At 36.4% G+C, this 14,039-nt stretch overlaps 1 protein-coding gene across 1 annotated transcript in view; it reads right to left on the minus strand.

Moving 5' to 3' along the window:
- The window catches only part of gpr183a (G protein-coupled receptor 183a), a 2,470-nt gene extending 66 nt beyond the window's left edge, over window positions 1–2,404 (minus strand). Inside the window, exons 1-2 of the mRNA XM_056465446.1 lie at window positions 2,297–2,404; window positions 1–1,239 (exon numbers count right to left, since the gene is read on the minus strand). The exon at window positions 1–1,239 is cut by the window's left edge and continues 66 nt beyond it. Of these exons, the coding sequence (XP_056321421.1) occupies window positions 101–1,222 (1,122 nt within the window). The 5' untranslated portion in view covers window positions 1,223–1,239; window positions 2,297–2,404 and the 3' untranslated portion in view covers window positions 1–100. The remainder of the gene's footprint in view (window positions 1,240–2,296) is intronic.
- Between the last annotated feature and the right edge of the window lie 11,635 nt (window positions 2,405–14,039).

A 14,039-nucleotide genomic window follows, 5' to 3' on the forward strand; every position in this document is an offset into this window, starting at 1 on the left:
TTAACTGCACAACAATATTAAACCAACTTTAGAATAAGTAGCTTGAAACAACATATATTGAAATCTCAAAGATTCACTCAAGTCCAGTTCTTGTACTTGTTTATTGTTCCAAACTATTGTTGCCTAACTCACTCAAAAGTACACTGCTCCTCTCTTTCTGCAAGCTTCTGGAGCTCATTTGGATTTTGTCATTCCCAAACACGTCTTTGGAGGAGCCTTCGGGGGATGTCCTGACTACACTCGAGAAGGACATACTGACTTGCTTCTTGAGCAGTTTAAGCACCTTCTTCTTGTATCCCTTGCAGGCAAAGAAGTAGATGAAGGGGTCCAGACACGAGTTGAGATTCATAAAGCAGACAGTTATGTGAAGAGAAATCTGAAATTTGTGCAGTTCTGAGCAGTCCGGGTCATACCGCAACTTCCTGATCATGTACTGCAGGAGATCAACATGATATGGGCTGTAGCACACGACAAACACCAGAATGACTGTACAGATCACCTCAATGGCTTTGCTGCTGCGTCCTGACTTTTCTGTCAGTTTATTGGACTTGGCCAGGTGGCGAAGTTTCAGGCAAAGTGCAGTATAGCACACCAGGATGGTGATCACAGGGATGCCAAAGCCAAGCACCACGGCACCAATGAGCATGAATGGCAAGTTGTCGATTTTCTCAAAGTTGGGATACTCCATGCATGTTATGTGACCACTTTGCTCGACATTTGTCATGGTCATTGACAGCAAAGGTAGTGTCTGCATCAACACCACGGCCCAAACGACCATGCAGATGTATCGTACCTTCTGTACCTTCCGAAAGCGGGAGAAGCGCAGTGGCAGTACCACTGCAATGAAACGATCAACACTCAAACAAGTCATGAAGTTGACACCAGCGTACATGTTGATGTAGAACAGCAGTGCCACAGCCTTGCATAAACCCTCCCCCATAGGCCAGTCGAAACCCCTGGCGTAGTAAACCACACGCAAGGGAAGAGCAAGCGAAAACAGGATGTCCGAAACTACCAGGTTGGCTGAGTACAGAGTCGTGGAGTTGATTTTCTTTAAATTTGGCCAAATGACATGCAAAGCCAGCACATTCCCCAGCAATCCAATGATGCAAATCAGGAAATACATTGCAGGCAGGAAATATTGTGCCCAACTACGATGGTTATACAGGTTGGTACAGACATTAGAGTCATTCTGGGTGAAGTTTGCTGATATTGTCTCCATGGGGTCAGTTATGAAATCTGAGAAAGGGAAAGCACATACGTTACTACAGAATAGAGAGAATCCAATCAATGCTTGTACATCAGATTTACATGTTTCAGTAAGGAAGTGCAACCAGATTGCGTCCTTTTTTTAACGGGCATGCATGACAGACAAAGGAAATGCCAAAAGCCAGCTGCGGTTTCAAAATGCTCGTACACCTCTGAATATGTTGCGCTGACATTTTTATAAAGGTGTCTGATTGTTTGTGTACGGAAATTTGTGTTGCCTGTTAATGACAAGGAAGCTTTATGTCAATCATCAGCATGATTGCAAAGACCGGTCCAGATGAGAACTGCGCTCCATTGGAGCAGAAAAAGGTGTTTCCTGTCAGCCCTACGACTGCCCGAATTTTGCACTCTTACAAAGACCTTGACCGCTAAAAAAACATGTCTGAGTAGAAAACAATTTCTGTGATGGAGTAATCGTGGTTGTGTAATGGCTAGTATACTTCTGCAAAAACAATATCTTCTTTTTTTTTAGAGAGTATTCTGAGTTGACAGACAGTGAAAGTCTGAAAAAATAAAATATCAGTGTGTTATTTTAGCATATTATTACAGTAATTTATAATTGTTTCTCTGTGTAGTAGTAGCCATGATGTTCATAGATTCAATCTTGATTTGCAGTATAATGAGGCAGAAGTAGGATCTGTTTATTCATGTGGCGGTACACTCAGTTCTCACATGCTCTTAAGCGGTGCAGCTAAATATTTTTTAATAATATTTTATTATTTACTTTAATACATATATAGACATTATGTATATATATATATATATATATATATATATATATATATATATATATATATATATATATATATATATAGATAGATAGATAGATAGATAGATAGATAGATAGATAGATAGATAATCACACACCCATGCATAATAATTCACTTAAGTAACATCAAATAGCTGCATAAAACTTGCAAACTCTTTAATAATTTATTCCATATAACATTCATTGCTATATTTCCATAAAATTATTCACAATTCCCCCTTACACACACTATCATAAAAGCAGATGTGCTGTACTTACCAACAGTGTCTTGTTTGCCAGTTTTCTGCTGTTGTTTTGTCAAGGAGTCTGGTCATGGCAGTGTCAGAAGTGGCACCTTCTGGTCTGGCATTAACCACGTTTTCTAACACACCCTGACTGAGCAATGAAATACAGTTTCCAGTCTGCTTTTGTAACCATGGTGACTGACATAATTTCCTGTATTGCTGATCAAGATCTGCCCATTTTTTTTCTCAGTAGTTCTCTTTTGAGTAAGGGCTTCTTGCTGTCACATGCTAATTGCCATCCTACACGTGTCTGTTTGTATTCTAATGTGGTTTTGTAGATATGAAACTTATTAGGACTTAATAGGGGTTATTTGTATCATTTAATTTGATTATTAAATTGTTAAAACATTAAGTTAAGAAAACTGTAATATTGAATAGTGTAAAATGAATTTATAACTTTATATATGAATTGGAGTAGTGGATTTTCTCAGTGAAAAACTATTTGAGTTTTCATCTGTTTAGATATAACGAGCTTGTCTGTTTGTTAATCCTGCTGTATTGGGTGTGGTGTAGGTGTGAAAGTCTGCAGTATGCAGTTCTATTTATAGAAGTTGAAAACTACATCTGCTATAGCTTTTTTGTATAATTTCCCTGTTTAGTGTAAAACATCCATGTACAACTATAAACGTGTTACTACCAAGTAAAACAAGGTTTTGATGAATTAAAGCACAATAAAGATGACTTTGTGGCTGTGATAACTACATTAGTTGTGACATGCTTATTTGTTGTAAAGTCTGACACGCCACGATTTTGATTTTTACACCCTTTCATAATTTATTCAATTTTTTTTCTAATTTGCTTTGTACTGTTTATTGATTAGTCTTATATAGTTTGGAACAGTTTTATAAAAAAAAGCACAGAGACTTCTGAAAAAAAAAAATTGTTGAAATGATGGTACACTTTCAGGGTTTTTTTGCTTTTAATTAACATATTAAAAGGTAATTTCCAGCTTCTGATGTCTATTATCTTTGAAAGGATGTGGCTTTTGTGGCTTTCCATTTTCTACCAAGCACACTTTATATGTGTGCATTCAAAATTCACAACCTTTTCTCTAAATTATGCAGATACTGTTATACATAAACACATTATACAAGTTGTCTAAATATATGATATTTCAGATTAGGTAATAGGTGACCTTACAGGAATAAATTTGTCATTTTTATCCTTTAAGGTCACCTATTATCTAATCTGAAATATCATATATTTAGACAACTTGTGTAACGTATTTATTCATAACAGAAATGTAAAATTAGGGTAGTCTCATTTTATTTATTAAGCTGCTACTATTTTTATGCTAATTGTTACTGTACGCTTTACCATAAGAGCACAGAAGTCTTGGAAATGTACACTCCATTTACATTTATTCATTTAGCAGACACTTTTATTCAAATGAGGACAAGATCCAGCTAGCAAAAAATTAACTGCAAATAAATAGATTCAATATTATTTGAATATTGATTTAATCCTACTGTCATTTAAAGACACAATATGTAAGTTTTCACCATTAGAGATCACATTTTCAAAATAAACAAAACAATTAAGCTTTTACATATAATAATATGTCACAATAATCAATAGATTAACACGCAACGCATGGACATGACCTCAATCATTTTTGGGGATGCAATATACAGTATATCGCCCATACATAAAAACGAATTCTAGCAACTTTTTAGCTGATTGCGCAACCTCTCTATGTTTATTGGAGGTGTCAGTGTCATTATGGTTAACAAAACACTATAGTATTTACTATAAATCAGTATATTTTCATGTGGGTGTCTGACAACTGAAAATAGATCTAGTACCAGACATCACATCCTGTTATAGGACGTGCGTTTTCACATTCCGATTTCAATGCCTAATAAATCAATTGTTAAAATGTTTAAAGCAACTGCACTAAAGTAAATATGAGTGAAGCAACCTTATTTCCAAATAATTGCTAAATATTTTTGCGCAACACATAACTTAATGCATTTAATTACACTGCCATGGACTTATTCACTAGATTTGATTAAAAAAAGCATTAAGTACATACAATGTAATATATTTTATAATATGCTTTATTAGATGTTACATATACATAAATGTGTTGCACCTCTGCATTTAACAGTTCCTAAAGCAAAACTGAGTATGACACAGAAATAACTTCAGTTTAATCTGTACATGACTAATACTTGCACAATAAATTATATATATTTACTTTCCTATCTGTAAAAAGCCGAGTGCGAGTGTGGACTCTCCAAGTTTCAAGTCCAAGTTTGTTGTGAAGCTCTTCAAAACATGATCCTTGTTTTTTCCCCAAAGTCTGCTTGCCTCAGTCAGTTTACTTTTTTACTTTTTTTTTTCTATGGTTTCTGCAATAGCCAATGAATATTCACAATCCATAATGACTGAACGTCACAATGGAATGCTTCAGGATTGCACAGATATTATGTAATTGATGACAAAGGACAAGATGCACATTGTTATGATGATTCACAGGAGAATCTGGTGGGTAATCATTTTAAAAGCAGCAAATAATCCAGCAAGATAATCACAGAGGATTTGAAAGTTGCTCTTCCACGTGGCCAATCAAGAGTAGGACAGTTTCAGAATTCCCACTTTTGAAACTAGTTACTGTCAAGAACATGTAAAAAGGGCAGATGTTTGAATACATAATTGTTGAATACAAAATAGACTGAAAGCAGGCTGATGGCAAAACAACAGACTGACCACATTACACAACATCTGAAATGTAGTTTCAAAAGTGCATCATCAGAGTAGTTCTCTATTATTACCTGCCAGAATTGTCTTGATTGGCTGCACTCCCAAAGAGTGGTCTAGCACCTCCAATAGCCACCACTTGTTGATTGTGTTTCGTCTTCTGAGTTACATATATTTTTTATATAAGAAAAAGGCCCATGTGGCTTCTCCTGCAGCATTTTATCAGGAAGTGATGTTTTTTTGTTCTCTTTAACTCATTGCATTGAGTTTATATTTGAGTGATATATATATATATATATATATATATATATATATATATATATATATATATATATATATATATATATATATATATATATATATATATATATATATATATATATATATATATATATATATATATATATATATATATACACCTTTGGGTAGAAACATAGCTTATGTCAAGTTAAGAAATCTCACTAGTGAGGAGGAAGTGAAGATGCAGCCATATTGAATATTAACGTAATTCATGTTGGAAGGTTTTGTTGAAAGGTGATGTGGAGTGGTAGTGTGTGTTGTCAGGGATCAGTATTGTTTGCAGGTATTTGTAACAGTGGGGATAAAAGAACTCATGTGATAACACATTTGAAGGAAAGCATAGTTCACAAAAACTGAAGTTGAAGTAATAAAAATAGCTAATAAGAAGGATACAATGCCAGTATTGTTGCTTAGTGGAGTCGAGGGAAAATATTAGCAGGAAATCAGCAGGATATACTATACAATTTACATTAACAAATGCTCAAAACTGAAGCGATGTGGCACGTTAACAAATGAAAGTTCAGCGAGTGAAAACACAGTGCATGTAAACAAGCTTCCAGCCATGACTGCTGCGCTAAAAACTAATGAAACAAAAAACATCCAGCAGTGAGCTTCTGCTGCTTTAAATGTGCAAGCCCTTTATGTTTCAATGGAGTCATGTCAGTGTTTTACTGTTTGTCAGCTGGAAAAAATCATTCTGAAGCTATTCCAGCAATAGTGTTTCTTTGTATTGCTGCTTTTACATCTGCACTAAAAAAATAATAAAATAAGAAACAAATAATACATGCTGCTATCCTGCTTTGACGCTTGATTGTTTCTTGATTGTATTGGGGACACCTGCTCAATTGCTTGTTAATTAAAATAATTAGCCTATAAAAATGTATGCATGTAGACAGTCTGCTGAAGGTCAAACCAAGCATCAGATTGAGTAAGATGACTGTGGTGACTATAAACATGTTCATTGTTGGTCAGAACGATAGTTGTTGGACAGACAGCCTGGTGTGTATTTTAGACAGGCTGGTGTGTATTTCAGAAACTGCTGGTCGGCCGGGGTATTTACACACAACCATCTTTAGGGTTTACAGAGTGTGGTCTGAAAATGACACAATATCCAGAAAGTGGCATCTTTGTAGGTGAAAAAGGCTTGTTCCTAATCAACTTCATCCTAATCAAACATTCCCTATACTCATCCATTTATTAACCTGGGGTCGCCACAGCAGAATGAACCGACAACTTATCCAGCTTATGTTTTACGCAGCGAATGCCCTTCCAGCTGTTTTGATCTCCCAAAGAGATGCCACAGCCCCCGTTCTTCGCATACAAACCAATGACTGTATAAAATACAAACGCTTAGAACAGTGTAGAAACGCTTGTGATCTCCCTCCCCGACACGACATTTAAATCACTTCCCCCCCAACCCATCCCCCACCCCCTGCTCCTCAGCCTCACGACAGGTTATTAAAGTCTACTGATTGTTGGGCGGCGCTTTTTGTTTTTCAGCGTTTTTTTTGACAGTTTTTTTCACGCTCGTGTCTGGATCCACAAGTAACTTAATGTTATTGTTGTAACAGCCGAGAGAGGAAATAAACCGTTACCTCATGAACACGGCAGAAGGTTAAAGGGGCAGAGCTGTCCTAGCTGGGTTCTGATTCCCTGTCAGTGAAAGACTGTCAAGCAAACTCATAAGCAGTGAATTGTGCACAGTTATCTGCTTTTTAAGTAGTTGGAGCATTTTAATTAGCAGTCCCCTCCCTTGCCAATGTAAGCTATCGCCATATAACACATATTTGATAAATGATGTCAGTACATAACAACCGGTTATAATTATTACTGAACCGCTACCGAATTGTTCGCATCTGCATCGAATAAACAATTCATTTTGACACACCTACCATACAACCAAGGTCAAAGTGTATCTCTGAACAAATAACACATTTCTAGCCTTGAAGCAGATGAGCTATAGCAGCAGGAGACCACACTTCTGCCACTCCTATCAGCTAATAAGAAAAGGAGACTACTCGGTCTAATAAATTATACATCAGAAAATTGTAAAAGTTTGTCTGGTCTATGCAAACATTTGGAAACGATGATTGCAATGTTTGGATATTAAGGTATAGAAATATGAAAATGACCCCATTCTCCCTCATGTGGTTTTAAAATATTGAGTTTCTTTCTTCTTTCATTCTTCTGATATTTTTAAGGATTGTGGTTGCTTGCACACATCAACTTCTAATAGCAAAACAAACACTAAGGAAGTTAATGGATGCCAGCTACCAGCATATTTTCCAAAAGATCTTCTTTTGTGTTCAACAGATGAAAGAAACTCAAATGGGTTTTGAACAAGGTGAGAAATTGATGGCAGAATTTTCATTTTTGTTTTGAATGATCCCTTTGAAGCATTTAAAGCTTTAAAAGTGCAGTAGGTGATTGTCTTCAGAAACATTTTTTGTTCTGCTGGTTGAAAGTCTCTTCACATTCCAATATTAATGATTAAAGTAAATAATCTAAATGTATTTATATGTATTTTTATATTCTGGGTAAGGCATAAGACAAAAAAATGTTCATCCAATTAAAAATAGTTGGGCTGACAATTCCAATAATTCTGATAAGTAGCCCAAACTGTCTGTCAACAAATGTAGATTTGAACAACTGCGCATCTCTGTTCACGCAGATCCACCGTTTATACCAGCATGCGGGCCCCGCTCACTTGGACACGAGTGACAGCAGTAAAAACAAATGCTGAATCAACTTTTTAAAACCCTGAATCAATATTGGCGTTACTTCTGCACGCTGGAGGAAGGATGACACCAAGGCTGAAGTATTTCTTTTAGACAGGTAATGTTCTGTTTTAAAACTATTTTAGTCACAAAAAGCTGATGTAGATTGTGTTGCGTTACGAATGGGTTATATGCACGGAAGTGTTGTTCAGCCATTAATAGCAATGTATTTATTTTATCTATTAAATTACCCAATAAATTGTATTTTTTAACGCCTACCCCCACCCCAACTGTCACAGTACAGTGAAAATATTAATTATTGTTGTACAGTGTCATAAAAAAATGCTGCTATATTAATGTGCATATCGCACCTCCGGCTGGCTGCGTATCCGATCTAGACTTTACCAATTCATAGGTGAATTGGGTAAGCTAAAATTGCCCGTAGAGTATGTGTGTGAATGAGTGTGTATGGATGTTTCCAGTTGCAGCTGGAAGGGCATTCGCTGCGTAAAACATAAGCTGGATAAGTTGTCGGTTCATTCTGCTGTGGCGACCCCAGGTTAATAAATGGATGAGTATAGGGAATGTTTGATTAGGATGAAGTGTTTTAAAATCCATATTTAGTAAAGTAAAGGTTACAAAGTGAAGAAATATATTGTGTGTTAGTATATTTATTTCTCTACCTTCAAGAGTTACCCTGTAAACTAAAGCAAAAATAGAGGGAACAGATGCTGTATTTACCCTTTAAGTACAGGGAACAAGGTGGGAACAATGCTTCACTTTAATTTACAACCTGCAAATGCCGTATTTACCCTTTTAACTGCAGGGAACAAGGAGAGAAGAAGCTGGACTTCAACGCACAAGTGTATATTTGAACAGTAACAACAGAGAAAACTACAGCAGCAGTTTTAATTAATTGAAGAGCAAATTACTACATTTTTTTATAAAATGTCAGCTATATATTAACTGAAATGCAATTTTAATTGTATTGAACCCTGACGGTAGGCCTATATCATGCAAAGTTATTTGTTGATAGTGATGTTGAGATATTGCTGGCGGTGGTGAGATAGACGAGTAAACATTCATAAGGAAAGTGGTGTATAGACATATATTTTTATATTCAATTGCAGATTTAAAATACATACGGTATACAGGTTACCTTTTATTGATTTAAACACCCCATATAAAACCCAAGCACTGAATAAGGGTACTATAAATGAATGCACTTACGCAGGTGATTGCAGGTTTCATTAGGTTGTCAACACCCTTGCCTAATGCTTTATATGTATCAAAATACTTAAAGAAAAGTACATCGTAAATTCAATATACTTACACGGTACTTTGCGTGTTGTTACCCCCTTATTACCCAAACATTATGGTTTGTTCCTTTGCAATTTATAGATAAGTACACCGTAAATTCAGTATACTTAAGCGGTACTTTTTTGTGTTGAATATCTGGTTGTTACCCCCTTATTACCCAAGCATTACAGTTTGTTCCCTTATACCTACATATACATTCTTTATACTTATATTATACTTACAGAATAGTACACTGTTATTTCACTGTACTTTGTGGGTTGTAAAAGAAAGCGTTACCAAGTTTTCTAACTGGCGAATGACCTAGTGGGTCTCTGTCATCCTTAATGTGCGTGTTCATGATTTCAGAAGGCATGGCTTTGGAGAGATTGTGTTTGAAAGATATTATGCTAACCGGTTAGCATTTAGGCAGATCACCTACTGCACCTTTAACTCAAAATTGGGTTCAAGGTAAACCTACACTGTAAAACCCAACAGTGAACTTTATCAAATGAAATGAGTGTAGTTCACAGTACTCTTATAGATTAATTCTTTTTAACTCAAATGGTTTGTAGCAATCGGTTTCCTCAAACGGTCTGAGTTGCCTTAACTTATTGGGTTTTATAGTACTCCGTTGATTTGAGTTTTCGTCGTTTATTGGGTTTTACTGTGCTTTGTTTAATCAAATGGATTAAGTTCACAGTACTCATTATGAATAGTTTTTGAACTTAAATGGTTTGGTTGCAATTAGTTTCCTCAAATGGTTTGAGTTACCTTAACCTTTTCATTTTTACAGTGTATGAATTGGCTGATTGTATTTGCACTGTGCAGTATCTCTAAAGTTTATATCCTTTGTTTGTGATTTGTTTGTATAATTTCAACCCTTCAGATTGTTTTTTCCTTCAGGTTGCACCTCTGAAACTTTCTCACACCACACCCTTTACCTCTTTAGTTTTAGAATAAAATTAAACAAAGCTCTCTATCTTTCTGTTTCACAGTGTAATAAAATTATACTTATAAATATTTAATTATACTTATGTACTTTGTATACTTAAAAGTGGAGAAATATAACACTTCCAGAAATATCATACAAGTGATTGTACCAGGTGTTCAGTTAAGAAATGTGCGCGATCAACAGGAAACCACAAATAAAGTACTGGCTTCAGTTTCAGATTGACCCCTGATCTAGAAGCACTGAGATACACACTGCTGCTTCTGCAAATCTTAGGTGATAACTCAAAAACACTTTTTTTTTTTCAAATGTGCAAACATCTCACAGCAAGGACACATCGCATAGTTGTTAACAATTTCCCGTATGATGTTTTCTTGCATCTTAGAGTGGTTTTCACACCTGCAATGAGCTCTAAACTTCCCTTAAACTATTGAACTTCTATCATTTTATTGACTGTAGTACAAGGTTTGAAACGCACAAGGGTTTAAGGCTTGAGTGTGACTCTTTGACTGGTGTTACTGCAGTAAGATTGAAAATATCAAATACATTTGTACTTTACACAGATCACTTTAAAACATGATGCTTACACACAAAGCTTAGTGTTTTGTGAATATGTCTGCGACTTTACGGAAAATTAAACCGTGTGACTTGATGAGTCAAACACATATGACGAATCAGACTGAATGTGAGCTGGCAGTCGTTTGCTCATATTGTAGTCAAATATAAAACAAAATGCCAATACAAATATTTTACAATCAGTTCCTTTCTGCATTTCTGTCATAATATAATTTGGGTCAAAAACACAGAAGACATGCATGTTAACTGAATAGGTTTTATTTGTTCAGCAAACTACACATAAGTTTCAGTTTTGACTCATAGCTTCTCAAATGTTTTGACTAGACTTGACAACCAAACATGATTCATTTTAGAAGACTAGATCACCTCAGATGGAGATCTTTTAAAAAGAAAACACAGACGGTGTTGACCTTATCTTCAAGTTCAATTAAAGTTGTATTAATATGTGTAAGTGCTTTACAAGAATATTTTGCGTTGATGATACTGGAGTTAAATGTTAACAGCTGGGCAGTTGATTCTGACCTTGTTTTTTCTTGTTTGTCAGTAGACATACAGTACTAACGTCAAGGGATTATGAATCAAATATTATTAGAAAGGGGAAATCTGTTTCAAACTCTGCTGAACAGCAGCTTCAGGAAATAAATGATTTGCATGTAGGACAATAGAAATATTGTTTGTGTAGTACATGCATTGAAACTGAAATTCATTTATACAACTGTACAACTGCTCATTAATGCAAATTTCTAATCAGATTTGTAATCGCAAATTTCTAATCAGCATGGCAGCAACTCAATGCATTTAGGCATGTAGACATGGTCAAGACGATCTGCTGAATGGGGAAGAAAGATGATTTAAGTGACTTTGAACATGGCATGATTGTTGGTGCCAGTTGGGTTGGTCTGAGTATTCCAGAAACTGTTGATTATACTGGGATTTTCATGCACAATCACCGCTAGGGTTTACAGAGAATGGTCTGAAAAAGAAAATATCCAGTGAGTGGCAGTTCTGCTGGGGCACAAATGCCTTGTTGATGTCAAAGGTCTGAGACGGATGGTCAGACTGGTTCGAGCTGATAAAGGCAACAGTAACTCAAATAACCACTCATTACAATCGAGGTATGCAGAAGAGCATCTCTGCATGTCCAACCTTGAGGCGCATGGGCTACAGCAGCAGAAGACCACACCAGGTGCCACTGCTGTCAGCTAATAACAGGAAACTGAGGCTACAATTCGCACAGGCTCACCAAAATTGGACAATAGAAGTTTGGATAAATGTTGCCTGGGCTAATGAGTCTCGATTTATGCTGCGACATTCAGATGGTAGGGTCAGAATTTGGCGTCAACGACATGAAAGCAGGATCCATCCCACCTTGTATCAACGGATCTGGCTGGTGGTGGTGGTGTAATGGTGTGGGGGATATTTTCTTGACACACTTTGGGCTCATTAGTACCAATTGAGCATCGTGTCAATGCCACAGCATACCTGAGTATTGTTGCTGACCATGTACATCCCTTTATGACCACAGTGTACTCATCTTCTGTTGACTACTTCCAGCGGGATAACACACTATGTCATAAAGCACGAATCAACTCAGACTGGTTTCTTGAACATGACAATGAGTTCACTGTACTCAAATGGCCTCCACAGTCACCAGAGCTCAATCCACTAGAGCACCTTTGGGATGTGGTGGAATGGGAGATTTGCATCCTGGATGTGCAGCCGACAAGTCTGCAGCAACTGTGTGATGCTATCATGTCACAATGGAACAAAATCTCTGAGGAATATTTTCAGTACCATGTTGAATATATGCCACGAAGGTTTACGGCAGTTCTGAAGGCAAAAGGGGGTCCAACCCGGTACTAGTAATGTGTACCTAATTAAGTGTAATATATATATATATATATATATATATATATATATATATATATATATATATATATATATATATATATATATATTAGGAAATTGTATATTAGGAAATTGTATATTAGGAAATGTTTTTGGCTGTTCGTTTACAAGACAATTCGATTTTTTTTTTTTGTGGATGTGTATACATTTTTTAAAAAGAAAGGGAAAAACCCTTTAATTGTAGACTTCATTGTTGTGCAAATGTAGCCTTAGATTCATATCCTGTCAACTGATGAAATGAGTGTAAGAGGTCAACTTGTAAGAGCTACGCGAGTAAAACCCATAAGTTTGTTGTCTTGAGACACACTTGTGGCTGACAGTACAGACTACGTTCACACTGCAGCCAAATGTGGCCTGAATCAGATTTTTTTGCTCACATGTAACTCAGGTAATGACAGTGTGAGCAGTGATCATGGAATCTGATCTTTTTAGCTCAGATTTGTGCCACTTTCATATGTAGTATTAAATCAGACACAGATGTGATGTTTTGCAATGTGACTGCAGTGTGAACGGTTATGTAGGATTTCATGTGACTTTTACATAATCTTTGAGCAAACATGCGTCATCATTCTGTGCTGCAAACATCATCTACTCCTCAGCAGCATAGTAGAATTGCTCACAAGGCACTTTAACACAGAAAGTTGGTTTTTCATCTTGTTAACGATGGGAGGCAGGGGTTGATCACGAAGCTGAAGAGCATCAGGCAGTGCTGCAGGTAGGGGATATGTGTGCAAAGGACGGGGCACTTTAATTTTAAGGGGAACTTTACTCTCCAAGAGAAAACAGGGCAGGTGCTTAAGCACCCAAACCCCCCTTCTGCATGTGTCTGTTGTTTATAACGAAGTAAAATGAAACAACTCTGCGGACAGAGAGAAACCAACTCGACCTTCACAGTTCAGTCTGCGGCTGCTCATTAACCCTTTATGAGTTGACTACACCGGTGGTCAGAAACACGCACACCGCAGTTGTCATAAATCACTAATTATCAGTGTTTTCATTCACAAGAGACTTATTTTAGATTTCAAATGGCAAAATACACATTAGTAGTTGCAGAACAACCCTTTACAGTTTATATAATACAGCACGGTTGTTTGTAAAACCTGACAACATGCCTCATGCAACATGCTTCATACAATATACACATTGTGTGCATAATTAGACATTTTGTGCTGTCCGTAATTGCACTTTAGGGGCAGGATTTAGGGGCACTTTAGGTCACTTTAGGGGCAGGATCTGTTCACACTGCAAATCTAATATTGGCCACA

Source organism: Danio aesculapii, chromosome 9 (assembly GCF_903798145.1).
Source record: "Danio aesculapii chromosome 9, fDanAes4.1, whole genome shotgun sequence".
NCBI classification, from domain to species: Eukaryota; Metazoa; Chordata; class Actinopteri; order Cypriniformes; family Danionidae; genus Danio; species Danio aesculapii.